The sequence below is a fragment of the Mauremys reevesii genome, linkage group 1 (genome assembly GCF_016161935.1).
Source record: "Mauremys reevesii isolate NIE-2019 linkage group 1, ASM1616193v1, whole genome shotgun sequence".
NCBI classification, from domain to species: Eukaryota; Metazoa; Chordata; order Testudines; family Geoemydidae; genus Mauremys; species Mauremys reevesii.
This window is the reverse complement of record NC_052623.1, coordinates 337,366,769-337,384,246: the sequence shown is the minus strand read 5'-3', so window position 1 is coordinate 337,384,246 and position 17,478 is coordinate 337,366,769. Positions and strand designations below refer to the sequence as shown.

The window sequence follows — 17,478 nt, the reverse complement described above, 5'->3', positions numbered from 1 at the left end:
CCAAAATATAAAAAAGACAAGAGGATCAATGAAGGTTTAACAACTTGAGTGTTCTGGAATGTTTGTGTGACCCTGAGTGTAGGCTTTCACTTTAATGGATTACACTATAGCTATAGCAGTAGCAAGCTAAAGAGGATTGCATTGATACTGTGGGCTCAGGTGCTTTATATGTATTGTATAAATCTTAGAATTAAATTAATATGAGATTATATTCTACAATGTATGGACTCTGTTCTAATTAATTGAAAATCATTTTAAATGAAATGGTCATCTCCTTGGCTTGTTTAAAGCAACAAATTGTCATTTACTTCAATGGAGCTATACTGATTTATATTAACTGATAATCTGGCTACCTTAGCTACGTTGTATGTCAAGTATTATTGATTCTAGTGGGAGTTTTGTTTCAGTAAAGCTGCTTTTGGGATTTGACCGTCTTTGAATTATATTTGTTCACAAATCCAGTAAACATTTATTGTTGGGGGTGAGGGCAAGTAGGAACTCTTCAAAATCAGTTATGTGTATAGTGAAACATGTAATCAAATCACAAAGAAAATTCTTTACCAGTGTTACAAAATTAGATTACCTGCAAATATTTGCACACAGAAAAAGTAACATGTAATTATATTATCTTCGTTCATCTAGTGGTGAAAAGGTAATTTCCAAACTCTTCAAATGCTGCATTAAAAATTAAAAACCTACAGCAATTAATATTAGCCTAACTTAAACCCATAAACTGTATTCTTAAACCATCCTATACTGTCATTCAATTTCAGAATTCCTTAAATATTGGATGATCTGACAAACATTAGGTTCAGTGGATAGAGCTTGAGTGGGTGTAAACCAGCCCACCAATGTCATTCATATATATACACACCACACATAGGACTTGTCCGTGCAGATAATTAGTGCACAACAAGCCAGGGTATAAACCTACAGCACGCTAGTTTGCCGTGCACTAAGTCACCTTAGTGTGCTTTGACCTACTGTTGTTGGAAAATAAAGCAAGAGACGCTAAGGAGGTGTACAAGAGAAGGAGATTCTAAAAATCCATTTTCTAGCATCTAAACGATATCACAATTCTTGAACTGCTGTGGCATTGTAAAAGTTCAAGATGGTACAATTTTAACCACAGAGGAAGGATAGAGAAGCCTGTTAGATGGAACATTTCCAGGCTGTGCTCAACCACCTGCAACCACTAACACACACTGAGAGATGTGAAGAAATAGCGGACTTAACCTATATAGTAGAAGTAATTGCCTTTGAGAAAGTAACTGAGGCCATAAACCAGCTGAAGAGTGATAAAGCACCAGACTATGATAAGACACATGCTGAAATGTTAAAAGCTGGAGAGGAAGTGATGCTGAATTACATGTGCAGCTTTCACAGAATGGTTTAGTAAAAGGTTGGGGAAGATGTGTCATCTGTAAAATCCCTAAAAATGGGGACTAGTTTATTTGTGATAACTGGAGAGGGGTGACCTTTCTCTCTGTATCTGGAAAAATGTTTTGCCTTACCATTTTGAATAGGGTGAAAACTGTTGTTGACAAAGTACTCAGTGAAGAACAGGCTGATTTTAATCTGATAGGTCATGTTCAGACCAAGTTTTCACCTTGAGATTTATTGAGAAAGGCTTAGGACACCCATAGAAGAAGGTTTTAAGTTCTTTGATTTTATGAAAGCATTTGATAGTGTCCACAGAGAAGACCTCTGGAAGATCCTGACACGTTATTGAATTCCAGGAAAGGCTGTTAATTTGATAAAAGCTTTGTATGATGAGTGTGGTTGCTGTGTCAGGACAGAGAGGGGAGCCATGGAATTGTTTATGATTATTACTGATGTAAGGCAAAGTTGTATATTATACCCACGTCTCTTCTGCATTGCCATAGACTTTGTGATGAGAAGAGCGATGGCTGCTGCTGAAGACAATAGTGTTGTCTGGGCAAGAGAGAAGCTGCAAGACTCAGTTTTTGCAGATGACACAGTCATATTGTGTACCGACTTTGAAAAGACTCTCTATAAATAGGGTTACCAGATAGCAACTGTGAAAAAATGGGCTGGGGGTGGGGGTAATAGGCACCTATATAAGAAAAAGCCCCCCAAAATGGGACTGTCCCTTTAAAAATGGAACACCTGGTCACCCTATCTATAAACATTAAAGGAGAAGCTGCTAAAGTGGGACTTCTTATCAGTACTCAGAAGACCAAGACCATGGAGATAATGCTGTCAACGCTGGCGAATGTGTGATTGATGGAGAAGAATACAAGAGTTGTTGACTTTGTTTATCTTGGAAGTAAAATATCGGCTAATGGCCAGCTCACTAAAGAAGTGAAGGCAACAGTCCGTAAAGCCAGTGGATCATTTTCCTGTTTTCAAACATCTGGAATAGTAAGAAGATATATCTATACAGTAAAATGTGATTGTTCAGTGCTGTTATTCTTTCAACAATATTGTATGCCTCAGAAATCTGGCAGTACACAACAGGAAGCTGAATGCATTCTAACAACCTTGTTTAAGAAGAATCTTAGTGTTACTTCTGTCCATTACTTTCACAGTATTGAAATCAGTATCACTTTCCTTTTCAGATAAGCAGGCACTTAAGACTTCTTTGATAAATTATACTCCTGGTACTTCCTGCTCAAAACAGAAAGGTATAATTTTAAAATATATACAGCAGGGAAGTCATGTACGGTTAAAAATATTCATACTGAAATCTGAAGTGCCTGCTTACCTGAAAAGGAAAGTGATATAGTTTTCATTATTGTGAAAGTAATGGACAGAAGTAGCACATATAAGTTCTACTAAGCTGTGCAATTCTGTGGTGAAGAAACTCTGAGGATATGTCAACTAAATAGATAGTTGTGAATAATTGTTACTTCCTATCTCAATTCTTAGGATTTTACATACAGCTATTGCATTGGCTTTTTATTCTCCTTGCCCCTAAAAGTTGCTAGTTGATGTTTGTCATTCTTTATATGCATTTAGACTCAACCTTGCACTCTTTTCACAGGCAGAACGCCTAATGAATTTCTGTACAGATAGATTTATCAGTCTTGACTGTATTAATAGGAATATTGCCTGTTGGATTGGACCCTGAATGGAAATTGTCAGCTTGGCAAAATTAATATTTATCAGAAAGCCTCACTTGTTATGCCTGGTTTAGCCATAAGAATTACACCGAGAAGCATTTCTCACCACCTACAATCTGCGAATAGCATTTGAAACAAAAGCCTTGGTTTAAATTTGACATTGTTGAGCCAATGAACTACATAATTTACCCACAAGTAGGTTATCAAAAAAATGACTTGTGCCCTGTTTAGCTGGGACCACTTTTCAGATAAATGGCTTTCAGAAAAGTGATGTTTGAATAATTGGGGAAGCCTCTTGGCTGGCTCCCCAATTTCTGTTGGGAGGAAACACCAGGGAGCTGGGATGGGAGAAATTTTAACTAAAGTGCCTTAGCTATGTTTATCTAGCTAAAGCACCTTAGCTGAGGCCCAGCATTAAAGTGCTTTAGCAATGGTAGATCGATTCAGCTAAATGCCAAGTGCTCTCCCACGCTGTTGGCTCTCAGGCTGCTTCCCACCATTCAAATTGGATAGTTGGGTGAATTGGGCAGCAAGTGAGGAGACACTGCTGGGCCATCACCCTCACATGTATGAAGGTTTAACATGTCTTCTGAGAACTTTGGGTTATCAGGGTTCTGGTAACCATTAAATTAATGTTAAACTGGTTTTAAACCTATAAAACAGGAAATTGAGCGAGAAAAACAAATATGGAGTCAAAATCATGGTCTATTCAGGGTTATTTTTATTACAGACACACATGCACATATGTTGCAAAAACTAGCATTACAAGAGTCATATTGTCTGACCTAGGTGTAGCCCCACATAGAGACCCTGTATAGTTTTTTATTACCAGGCACAGGAATATCCTGTTTGAAATGCCAGGAAGCCAGGGTAAAGAGAACCTTCTCTTAAACACACTGAACACAACTCCTAACCACAGGTCCCACCCATTCCAGAATATCCCTTCCTCTATTCTAGCTACGGAAAATGTGGGGAACTGGGGGAAAACTTCAGTAGGTTTTTCCCTCCACTTGGCTCTTTTTACCAATTCTTTACCTCTTTCATACCCCATTACAGATAAACCAAGCTCCTGTGTGTTTCACATTTTCTCAGAGATATAAAAGACTTTGTGCACCATTCATTTATCTTAAACTTGTTCCCTTTTCAGGTTTGAAATGACTACAGGATTGTTGTATATGTATTTGCCCTGTGCCTACACTTTTCCTCCTTATCCTTTTAAAAGTTCTGTCCTTCTAATGCAAACGGCACAAAAGCATTTTAACAGTTACAATAGGATTTTCTGATACAGAGAGAATATGAAACATTACTTGGGTGATGCTTCTCATAAATCTAATTTATCTGAGCATAATGGACATATGCTTAAACAACTTTCCATGGACAGTTACAAAGGTGTGATACCAACTGGACCTCTCTCAGCAATCTTGACATCTTTGCATGGTACAGAGATAGTGGTACAAATTGTGCCAGTTTTTGAAATGTCCTATGGATCCATTTCTGTGTACAGAACATGTGTATGTGTGTTCTGTTCATTATCTGATGCTGTGATGAATCAGCTAAGTAGTAATAGATCAGGAGAGGGCAGTGAGAAGAATCTGCTGCTGCTCTTTTGGTCCTGACTGGAGACTAATTGGCCACCCAGGAGCGTAAGACTCGCGTTCCATGACAGTTGGAAGGACAGCTGGAGGCCTGGAGGGACATGACAAAGCTGTTCCTGGAGACTGTTCAGGGTGCCTGAGCTGGAGTTTCTAGAAACACTTCTATGTGGTTGGGTCTATGTGAGTTTAAGAATAACAAGGCTCTTAGACATAGTGTGGGTAAGAACAAGTACATAGTGTAAACAAACAAATTATATCCTAGTTGACTTCATGAGATCAATTTCTCTTCAACGAAAAGTGATCTGTTGCAAGGCCCCAGAACTGACCACGCTTAGCCATTGGGCAACAATTTATATGACACAGAGTTACAAAAACTTAGCTTGTGGACGTAATAATTCTTAATGCTAAGCAAATATTTAATTTGACATTATGGGTTAATTAACAGGCAGGACAAATGTATCTTGTAGATCATTTGACATAAATTGGCATGTTATAAAAGTTGCCATAGACAGCCACTGTTTAACTGCAGTGAAACTGTTACATAGTGTGATCAAGGGACCGCTATGATATTGACAGCATTCAATGTCAGAAAAATATACTGGCATTAGAATTTGGACTATAGCACTGATTAGTCAGAGCAAAAGGTAGCATTAATCTGTATGAATCATGAATAAAGGTCTTCAGAAGGAAATGTGCTAAGATGCCTAGAATGAAGGAACTAGACTTGACTAAATTCTAATATAAAGATTGTTCATGTTCATAGGGTGCCTAAGAACACATATATATTGTTCTGTATTTTGGGCAAGATACAGATACCAGTAACTTATTCCTTGGATGGTAATGAATACTTGTTTCTTATTCCATTTGCAAACTAATCAAGCATCTCAGATTATATTGGGAAGTAGAATCAATGACCCCCTAAAAAAAGAAATGTCTGAGAGTTACAGAACTGCTACAGTAATTCACTGTATTTACTGTAGTTCACTTTATATATTCTTAAATAGTAATTCAATGTAGTTACATGAAGTAATTTAATGTAATTACATGCATTTAACCTTTTTGTAGCTACTTTCAATTTGCTGGTGTTATTAGCTAGTATCCAACAGACATAATAGCTTGTTCTTGGTATCTGAATGATGCCAAAAGAAGTGGAATCAGCCCATCCCTAGTTATTACAGAACTGGTCATTGTAAACTTGATTATTACAGTTCATATCTAAGAATGAAGCCACATGTTATAACTTGTATGAAGTTCAGTAGTCCCGCTTTGAAAGCACAGATCACCATGAACACATCCAGAAGTGCTCTGTTCCCTGTACTATATTGTGGGTAGTGGGTCTCTGTCTTGGCATTAAAAGTTTATTCCAAACTGTGCACCCATGACCTCTCACGACAGCTATATTCTGCTGGAACAATTAACCTGTCTATTAGTGGGGGCACCTGATGACTATGGGAGACAGTACTTTGACAAGTGCTGGACCTAGATGTTTGAACTTATTCCTGTAGGAGATAAAAATGACCATGGGCCTGACTGCATTCAGAATTAAATGGAAAACTCATTTCCTCATCTTGAGATCACTATATTATCCTCTGATTTACTTATTTATAAGACATTAAATCTAAGCTTATTTTTTCTATCTGCAGGAGGAGAAGGAACATTTTTTCTCTATCATCCATGTTTTTTATACACCCTATCCCTAAATCAGCAGCAAGCATTCTCATTCTTGTGAATACCTTATAAAATAGTGACTAGTGTAGAAATAATTTATGTATCTCACTATAGATATTTTATTAATGTGAGTTAAGCAGAGAATAGTTTTCTCTAATGAACCAAGAAATCTATATTTCATATGGTGTTATTTTTACAAATGGTTTAACATAAAAGTCATGGTGGTTTTAAAATAATAAATTTCCTCCTCAGATAACCTAATATAGTAAAAGTGCTCCAGCAACCTAATTATTCATAATAATATTGGAGACTACATTTCATGAATCACTGTTTGAAAACAGAAAAGTAATATAGAAGACAAAATATTATATTTACTTGGAATTTACTGTGTAAGCACATTAGCCAATCAAGAGTTTATTTTGCATATGAGAAAATAGTGGCTGGAGAAAAGCACCAGAAGAGTGGGGTACCTGGATATTCAACACCTAGATATATCTAGAAATCCAGTAGTCCACATGTTTTCAATTTTTGTAATTAAACTAGAGTGTAGAATAATATGTGTATAGTAAAAGCAGCAAAGAGTCCTGTGGCAACTTATAGACTAACAGATGTATTAGAGCATGAGCTTTCGTGGGTGAATACCCACTTGCATCCGATGAAGTGGGTATTCACCCAGGAAAGCTCATGCTGCAATACGTTTGTTAGTCTATAAGGTGCCACAGGACTCTTTGCTGCTTTTACAGATCCAGACTAACACGGCTACCCCTCTGATATGTGTATAGTGTTTCAACAAAGTAAAGCATTATGGACCAGATTCTGATGCACTTACTGAAACTGAACAGTACTGTACTCCACAAATAGACTCCTCTTAGAAGAAAGGTAATATTCAGTGCGAGTCAGGGCATCAGTGTTCAGCTCCCTGTAAATGATGTTATTTATTATCACGGCCACTGTAGAGTATTTCCAATGTACTGCCACAGACCTGTGTCAGATTTGGATCTGTTCAGAAATTCTTTGTAGCAATGTATGCAATTCATCTGAGAAGATCATACACAACTGGTATTAGGGGGCTGTGTAACAGGGATACCTGCCTCTTTAAGGGCCTGGAGGCCTGGAGCCAGTCTGCACTGTTTATTTAGCCCTGCCCTGCTACACCTGTGCTGGGTGTTGGACTTCTGAGGAGAAAAGCCCAGCAGCTGAAGTCTAACATGAGAGGAGAGTGGACAGACTGTTCCTCCCTGGAGGCAAAAAGCCTGGTTGAGGTCCAGGTTGTCTGAGGACTGTGGCCAGCCAGAGCCTTTTGTAAGAGAGTAGGCCTGGACCAGATTGTTAAGTTTACCAGAGCCCAGGTACCTGTTGGTGGATATTAAGGCAGGCTTTTGTGACTGGGGTCTCCCTGTAAAGAAGGGGACTGAAGATTCCTATGTTTCTGTCTTTTGTTGGACTTTAAGGAACTCAGTTATACTGGAGCAGTTTAATAGTTTAAAGTGGCTTGGCCAAGTCACCTCTATGGCAGGAGTAGACTGAAGAATATTGTGGGGAAAGTGAAGCAGAGCTGTTGCAGTGCTGGGTCTCACCATGAGGAGGCGCTCTGGGATTGTAAATCTGTATAGGCTGGTAGAAGGAGATTATTTCCTCACTGTACCACACATTAGGAGCCTCAGCCCAGTTCCTCAACTTCTTTAGGAGATACTTTCTCCCAAGTCTGGGCTCAGGCTACAGGGTAATACAGAGGCCAATGGCTTACCTGAGCCCCAATGGCCTACCCACCTTCTCAGATAATGCAGACCCTCAAGTCAGGGGTGGACCCTTAGAGGAGCCTCTACCCTTTTTTCCTGCTGGTCCAGGCAAAGACTCCCCCGCCTTTGAGACTGCAGAAGGTACGTTTGCCACTGTGTTGTCTAATTCTGCTTAGTAGTTATAGACATGCCAGCAGCTGCCTAAGCCCTGTCTAAACTACTGTTGCTGTAGTTACCTCCCTTGAAGGAGCAGCAAAAGTCAGATATTTCCCCCCAAAGAAGTCGAGTGTAGATGGGGCCAATGTGACAAACCCTATTCTCCCACACATCCTAAGAGATGATGTCCCTATTAAGCTCTCTTACAAGAGAAAGCATTTTGCATATAATGAGTCACATCTCTCTTAATGTAAGTAGTAACACCCAACCACATCTGTATTAGGGTGACCACCTGCCCTGAAATGCAGCGTTCGAGTCCTGGTCCTGGGCTGAATGACTCCGAGACAACAGCATTTGTCTTCCCAGTGGGGGAGGGTGGGGATGCTGAGGTGGGTCTTAGCCTCCCCTCTCCACAAGGCCCTGCCCCCTGCTGCTCCTCCCCCCCCCCCAAGGCCCCGCCCCCTGGTGTTCCCTGGTGGGTGGTGACATGGGCCAGGGGCTGCTCTTGTGCACCCTCAGCCTAGGGTAAGTGGAGAGTTCAGGTCTCCCCAGAGCAGCCAGGCTCCTTGGGCGGTTCTTACTACACAGGACTCCAGCTTCCCATTCCTCGTCCAGGCTGGGCCTCAGGAGGAAGAGGAGGAGGAGCAGACAGCGCCTTGGGGGAAGAGTAGAAGTAGGGGGTGGGTCCTTGGGGAAGGGAGCATAGATGGGGCCACAGAGGGTGGCAGGGCGCCTGCATGGGTCCTGCTTTTGCCTTTTGAAAAGGTGGTCACCCTAATCTGTATATAACTCATTAGCTGTAGACGTCCCCAAATCTCCAATAATACATGAACACCCCACCCCCACAAACATTCACACATAGTGGCTTCCTAACTTATGGCCTGATCCTAAAAATAGTTGCTCTTGTGTGTGTTTAAACTCATGCATAGTCCTGTTGGCTTCAATGGGGTGGCTAGTCTATACTAGAAAGGCTTTTGCCAATACAGATGTACTGGTATAGCCATGCTGGCAGAGCCCCCTAGTCAAGATGCAGCTTATACCAGCACAAGGAGATCTTTTGCCAGTATAATTAAACCACCTCCCTAAAGGACATAAGCTATACAAGCAAAAGGATTCTTGCCAGTGTAGCTGTATCTACATGATGGGGGAACATTGCCAGCATAGCTATGTCAGTCAGGGACATGCCAGCAAAATTTTGTTATGTTGACGTGGCCTGGAACTAAATATCCATGTAGGAGTAAAGGGCTGGGTGGTTAATGCGATTGAGCATTCAGGCTTCTAAAAGAGATCAGGATTTACTACAGTATCTCTCCCTCTATATGTCTCTGTCTCAAAGGATGGAAATCCATGGAAGTGATGCACTAAATACCTTTGAAACAGAAGAAATCTTGGAAGTATAAGTCTGAATAGATTTTCCAAATGCCAATCACATATATCCAGCTTCTCTTCAGAAGTGACATCACTGCTTACTCACCAGCCTGCCTTTATGAGTCCAATTGTGGTATTTTAGTTTTAACATAAGCCTGAAAAAGGAACTGTCAATGGGAAATTTGATGGAAGTGTGATCTCTAGGGCACTGATGAATTTCATGAAAGAAATTCCAGCATCTTCCATTGTTTCCAGTGAGCTTCTAATTCACACTTTAAAGAAACATTTCAGACAACAATTTGGAGTTCAGAAAGATTTGCAAGTAATTTCATTTCTTTTCATCTGTTTTACTTCATGAACACTGAAAGGTACATTTTCTCAGGCAGCTAGTAAATTACCTGTCTGTTAACTAGATCCTTAAATGCCAGAATGCCCATAGATTTCCATTCTGAGTTCTCCCAAGAATTACATACAATACATTTTAGCTGCTGTGGATTCCTATAAAATCTGTGCCTACGAGTGATTTCCATATTACTATTATTATTATTTTACAATCATGGCTGCAATCATCTATGCTTGATTTGGCACAAGGTATTCACACTTCTCTGTTATTAGCTTTTATCTGTGAATGTCATTGTTACATCTTAAAAGGTACTCTTGGCAAAGATAATGCAAAAAGGCATTTCATTTTCTCAGAAGCTGTACAGATTATGAACTCTTCTACAGATTGATTTATTATTGGGTCAAAGTCATCTTTAAAAGTAGAAATTCTGAAGATGGAACATGGAGTCCACCAACAGCAAGAAACTGACCTACTTTATAGCATGATTACTATGCAATGAGTTGTGTTGATTTGTAGAGAAATTTTCATAGAATTCATAGATTCCAAGGCCAGAAGGGACCATTGTGATAATCTGTTCTGAACTCCTGTATGGCCCAGGCCTTGGAACTTCCCCCAATAATTCCTGGAGCAGATCTCTCAGAAACAACCGTATCTGCTCTAACCCCGCAGACAGAGACCAACGCCTAGAAAATCTCCACCAAGCATTCTCAAGACTACAGTACCCACACGAGGAAATAAGGAAACAGATCAGCAGAGCCAGACGTGTACCCAGAAGCCTCCTACTGCAAGACAAACCCAAGAAAGAAACCAACAGGACTCCACTGGCCATCACATACAGTCCCCAGCTAAAACTCCTCCAACGCATCATCAGGGATCTACAACCCATCCTGGACAATGATCCCACACTTTCACAGGCCTTGGGTGGCAGGCCAGTCCTCGCCCACAGACAACCTGCCAACCTGAAGCATATTCTCACCAGCAACTGCACACCATAGTAACTCTAGCTCAGGAACCAATCCATGCAACAAACCTCGATGCCAACTCTGCCCCAGCAACACCATCTACACCAGCAACACCATCACAGGACCTAACCAGATCAGCCACACCATCACCGGTTCATTCACCTGCACGTCCACCAATGTAATATATGCCATCATATGCCAGCAATGCCCCTCTGCTATGTACATCGGCCAAACTGGACAGTCTCTAAGGAAAAGGATAAATGGACACAAATCAGACATTAGGAATGGCAATATACAAAAACCTGTAGGAGAACACTTCAACCTCCCTGGCCACACAATAGCAGATCTTAAGGTGGCCATCCTGCAGCAAAAAAACTTTAGGACCAGACTTCAAAGAGAAACTGCTGAGCTCCAGTTCATCTGCAAATTTGACACCATCAGCTCAGGATTAAACAAAGACTGTGAATGGCTTGCTAATTACAGAACCAGTTTCTCCTCCCTTGGTTTTCACACCTCAACTGCTAGAACAGGGCCTCATCCTCCCTGATTGATCTAACCTCGTTATCTCTAGCTTGCTTCTTGCTTGCTTATATATACCTGCCCCTGGAAATTTCCACTACTTGCATCCGAAGAAGTGGGTATTCACCCACGAAAGCTCATGCTGCAAAATGTCTGTTAGTCTATAAGGTGTCACAGGATTCTTTGCTGCTTCTACAGAACCAGACTAACACGGCTACCCCTCTGATATCTCTCAGAAAAACACCCAATCTTGATTTAAAAATTGTCAGTGCTGGACAATCCAACACAACCCCGGGTAAATTGTTCCAATGCTTAATTATTTTCACCATTAAAAATTTGTACCTTATTTCCCGTCTGAATTTTATCTAGCTTCAACTTTCAGCCACTGGATTGTGCTTTACCTTTCTCTTCTAGATTGAAGAACCCATTATTAAATATTTGTTCCCCAGGCAGGTACTTATAGACTGTCATCAAGTCACCCCTTAACCTTCTCTTTGTTAAGCTAAATAGATTGAGCTCCTTGAGTCTGTCACTATAAGGCATGTTTTATAATAATTTAATCATTCTCGTGGCTTCTCTCTGAACCCTCTCCTGTTTATCAGCATCCTTCTTGAATTGTGGACACCAAAAATGGACACTGTATTTAAGCAGCAGTTGTACCAGTGCCAAATGCAGAGGTAAAATAACCACTCTGCTCATACTAGAGATTCCACTATTTATGCATCTGAGGATCACATTAGTCCTTTTGGCCCCAGCATCACAGTCAGCAGATTATCCACCACTACCCCCAAATCTTTTTCTGTCAGTGCCTGCCCCCAAAGGGCATCATCATCATCATCATCATAGAATATCAGGGTTGGAAGGGACCTCAGGAGGTCATCTAGTCCAACCCACTGCTCAAAGCAGGACCAAGCCCCAGACAGATTTTTGCCCCAGATCCTTAAATGGCCCCCTCAAGGATTGGGCTCACAACCCTGGGTTTAGCAGGCCAATGCTCAAACCACTGAGCCATCCCTCCCAATACAGCAAGTCAGATCCTCAATGGATGTAAATCAGAGTAGCTCTAGATCTGGCTCAGTATATTTACATTTTAGACAAAGGCAGAAACTCAAGCCTTGCCTAGTTCTGCCTCTGCCTACATCTCGAGCCTCATTTCCCATTGTGTTCCTTCTGTTCCACCAGTGGTGCCAATTTCAATGTCCCTCTTTAGAACTATGTACTTTCACAACAAGTTTGTAATTTAAACAAATAAACAAACAAAAACAGTGATTAAGCAACCAAGCAACACTGTCAGTCCCACCTCCAGATTTTACAGTGGTGCTCAACTCCAGTATGTCTGTTTTTCATAATATGAGCTTTCAGGCGTAGAGGCGTTATCTGTTTAATATTTGTGTGTACTGTGCTGTGCCAAACCCAATGTGCAAAAACAAATGAGAAAAATAAAATCCAGATTTTGCTGAAATAAGATTCCTAGTGGACATACCTTGAATCAGAAAAAAAGTTCTCTAAAAAGTAGTATAAATTTGAAGTTTAACAATCCAATTTATTTGGCATGGGTAGTGATCAATGGCTCCATGTCTAGTTGGCAGCCAGTATCAAGTGGAGTGCCCCTAGGGTTGGTCCTGGGGCCGGTTTTGTTCAATATCTTCATTAATGATCTGGAGGATGGTGACACAAGTTTACAGATGACACTAAACTGGGAGGAGTGGTGGATACGCTGGAGGGTAAGGATAGGATACAGAGGGACCTAGACAAATTAGAGGATTAGTCCAAAAGAAATCTGATGAGGTTCAACAAGGACAAGTGCAGAGTCCTGCACTTAGGACGGAAGAATCCCATGCACTGCTATAGACTAGGGACCGAATGGCTAGGCAGCAGTTCTGCAGACAAGGATCTAGAGGTTACAGTGGACAAGAAGCTGGATATGAGTCGAAAGTGTGCCCTTGTTGCCAAGAAGGCTAATGACATTTTGGGCTGTATAAGTAGGGGCATTGCCAGCAGATCGAGGGACGTGATCATTCCCCTCTATTCGACATTGGTGAGGCCTCATCTGGAGTACTGTGTCCAGTTTTGGGCCCCACACTACAAGAAGGATGTGGAAAAATTGAATGTGGATGTGGAAGGATGTGGAAAAGTCCAGCGGAGGGCAACAAAAATGATTAGGGGGCTGGAGCACATGACTTATGAGGAGAGGCTGGGGGAACTGGGATTGTTTAGTCTGCAGAAGAGAAGAATGAGGGGGGATTTGATAGCTGCTTTCAACTACCTGAAAGGGAGTTCCAAAGGGGATGGATCTAGACTGTTCTTAGTGGCACCAGATGACAAAACAAGGAGTAAAGGTCTCCAGTTGCAGTGGGGGAAGTTTAGGTTGGATATTAGGAAAAAAAAATTCACTAGGAGGGTGGTGAAGCACTGGAATGGGTTACCTAGGGAGGTGGTGGAATCTCCTTCCTTAGAGGTTTTTAAGGCACGGCTTGACGAAGCCCTGGCTAGGATGATTTATTTGGGGATTAGTCCTGCTTTGAGCAGGGGGTTGGACTAGATGACCTCCTGAGGTCCCTTCCAACCCTAATATTCTATGATTCTGTGATTTGGCACCAGTTTAACTAATGTTTAGGCAGAAAACTTGCCTTGAGTTTTAAAGAACTGAAGATGTTTCCTTGTCGTAACACAGTGTAGGCACACACTTGTATATGTCCTATGCAGCCCAGGATGAATAAATGTATTGATCTAAAAATACAAAAATATAAATATAAATATAAAACATATAAAAATACAAATATAATTATACTGATTCTTATTATTAAAATACAGCAATTCTTCATTTTCTTCTAATGGGTAAGACTAGAATTTTCCCTTTAGCAGGGTATTTACATTCTAGCAACATTCATATATTCTATACACACAAGGTTTTTCTTAGTCTTAATTATTGCCAAAGCTGTTTTTCTAATGGGATATCAGCAATGTATGAATAAAATGCTGGTGGTAGTTACAAAACAGAGTATTTTCAATTTATGAAATTAGACATTCTAATAAGAGTTAGGTCTTTGTTCTTTGATTAGATATTAGACACAATTAAAAAACAGGAAAATTATTTTACAAAAATCTCAATATTTTGTCCTTTAAAAAAATTGAAATTAAAAAAATTGTCCAGCTCTATTAGGTATAATTATCAGTCCTGTCTGATTTTCAGTCCCTTCAGCGATGTGTTCTTGCTGTGGCCTTGACTCCAGGAAGTCTTTAAGATTATTTTCCATGTGAAATATGTGATCGGCATGATGAGATATTATAGAATGTGGATGTACCAATATTGTGAAATGTTTTTTGACTTTTTTGGGTAATATTACATTTTAGTATTTCCAAATAAATTATTACACATACTTTAAGACTTTCATCCTAAAGTGCTTCACAAACAATTATACCACTTGTTCTTTATGAGCTTAATCCAGTTCCCAGTGAAGTGAATGGAACGGGATCTATTGACTTCAGCGTACGTTGGATGGGGCCCTAGGACTCCAACTGGTGTCAGTGAGACTATATGGTACATAGGGAATGAAGGTTTGGGTATTTTATTAACATGAATCACATCACCCACCAGCTCTAGGATGGAGTGTGGCAGCATCATTTTACAACAGTTTAGGCCAGAAAGTGCTCAAGAATACCTGTCATGGGAAAAGAAACAATTGCATATAATTAATTTTTTTCTGACCATGGAACACATACGTTAAATCTAATGGTATAGCTCAGCAACCGCTAAGTGCCTGGTTTTCTTTCATTCTATAGCATTTAGACTGTGTTTCTTAGTGGGGTTTGGAATGATTAAACTAAGCTATACTCCAGGAATATTGGTGTCAGACCACTGCTCGTTAATGGAGTTTGAAATGATTAACCTTGAAAAATACTTCAGGGATTTTGGTGTCAGCTCACTGCTATCCACATTATTTATTTAAAAAATATGCCAGCGAAATTTTTGCTAGTGGAAACAAATGAACCAGTGACTCAGAAAGATGGGGGGAAAATCTGTTGCCTATTGTGACCCTTGGCATTGTGTTTTACGCTGTTACTGTGAGAAATATCATAAACACATGGGCCTTCTTGCCTTGTAGTACATCTACATTCACTTTCATTAAAAATGATGTTCAATGTTCCCCTCAGTTGGGAATTCAGCAGAACAAAATGAATGTGGTGTTTTTCTGCTTTACGTATTTAGTAATTTGATGAGATAGGTATAATTTCCCATACAATTCTGTTCCTTACAGTAATATTGTCCCTGAATAATTTGTCAAACAAACAAAAGAGCTAATTAAATATTGTTGAAATTTTCTAAGGCAAAATGTATACAAGGTCATATCAAGGGCTTAACTGAAGTTTATTAAAGACAAGCAGTCTGTTTCTGTGGGAGGGATCCCTCTGGCTATCTTTGTGTATGACAGCTTGGCATACTGATTTCAATAGCAAGCCGTTGTACAACGCAAAATTACAGAACAAATTCACTCTCAGTGCTTGGCTAACCAAAGAGTATATATACTTGGAGGCTTTTTGTTTTAATAGTTTAATTAGTTGTCTTGTTATATTTTGAACAAATAAACATGTATTTTAAGGTCCTAGTTTCTATAAAATACTTTTCATGGAAAAATGAGTCTAATATTTCATTGTGCACCCAGTGCTGTGACTTATCACACATTTAGACTGGCCTGCTCCTCTGTGTTTGTGAAGCACGTAGCACACCTGTAGTACAACAAATAAATAATAATAATAATAATAATAATAGTAATAATGGAGATTTGGCATAAGGAAGATGAATGCCTTTTTTGGCCACACATTGCACTGAACAGTATTCACATAATACACATCTAGAGTACACTTAGAAAGCTATAGCATTGACAAGGCAGCTGCACAAAAAAAACGGTGTGAAGTTTGTGGGTAGGTAGTGGAGTGTGCAGGGACTCCAGGATTTATCTCCATTCTTATGCATCACATATAGAGTACAGATGTGATACTATCCCTGAAAGGCTGCCAAAGATGGTAAGACATGGGTTATTTACCATGCAAGGATGAAGTGTTCTTGAAAAATATGTCTACTGTATTGAGCATAGAACAACTTGTAGTATTTATTCTTCTTCTGCAACAGTGGTTCCGGTTTTTCAAACTAACATTAATTTTCCTTACTTGACATTTATATAAATCTGCAGTCTGACTCTTTTTGTATAGTGTATAAGTGAGCAGTGCACCAGTAATAGAGGATGTTATGGTGGCAGCTTTTCAGGCATTGGGAATGGCAATGTCAAGCACAGACTATGTCAAGACAGCTGTACTAGCATTTTAAAATGTTGGTGTGAAGAAAATTGCTCCTATCAACACATCTGAGATCAGCACGTGGGCACATAGAATCATAGAATATCAGGGTTGGAAGGAACCTCAGGAGGTCATCTTGTCCAACCCTCTGCTCAAAGCAGGACCAATTCCCAAATAAATCATCCCAGCCAGGGCTTCATCAAGCCTGACCTTAAAAACCTCTAAGAAAGGAGATTCCACCACCTCCCTAGGTAACCCATTCCAGTGCTTCACCACCCTCCTAGTGAAAAAGTTTTTCCTAATATCCAACCTAAACCTCCCCCGCTGCAACTTGAGACCATTACTCCTTGTTCTGTCATCTGGTACCACTGAGAACAGTCTAGATCCATCCTCTTTGGAACCCCCTTTCAGGTAGTTGAAAGCAGCTATCAAATCCCGCCTTATTCTTCTCTTCTGAAGACTAAACAATCCCAGTTCCTCCTCATAAATCATGTGCTCCAGCCCCCTAATCATTTTTGTTGCCCTCCATTGGACTCTTTCCAATTTTTCCACATCCTTCTTGTAGTATGGGCCCAAAACTGGACACAGTACTCCAGATGAGGCCTCACCAATGTTGAATAGAGGGGAATGATCACGTCCCTCAATCTGCTGGCAATGCCCCTACATAAATGGCCTAAGGGAGCACATACAGGATTTTGGAGTTCTGCTAAGACCCCTTCGTTTGTAAATTGGACTATGGCTCTTTAG

At 40.2% G+C, this 17,478-nt stretch overlaps 1 protein-coding gene across 21 annotated transcripts in view; it reads left to right on the top strand.

Annotated features, from left to right (window-relative positions):
- The window catches only part of MAGI2 (membrane associated guanylate kinase, WW and PDZ domain containing 2), a 1,074,597-nt gene that overhangs the window by 612,264 nt on the left and 444,855 nt on the right, over positions 1-17,478 (top strand). Inside the window, exon 1 of one of the 21 annotated variants that reach the window (XM_039518220.1) lies at positions 4,748-4,861. The exons of 18 other annotated variants lie outside the window; for them this stretch is intronic. Coding sequence is in view for 2 of the 3 variants with exons in the window: in XM_039518200.1 (XP_039374134.1) it covers positions 4,846-4,900 (55 nt within the window). In the remaining variant the exon portion in view is untranslated. Of the gene's footprint in view, positions 1-4,747; positions 4,901-17,478 lie in introns of those variants that run through there. 2 more of the 21 variants (XM_039518207.1, XM_039518200.1) reach the window with 2 other exon arrangements.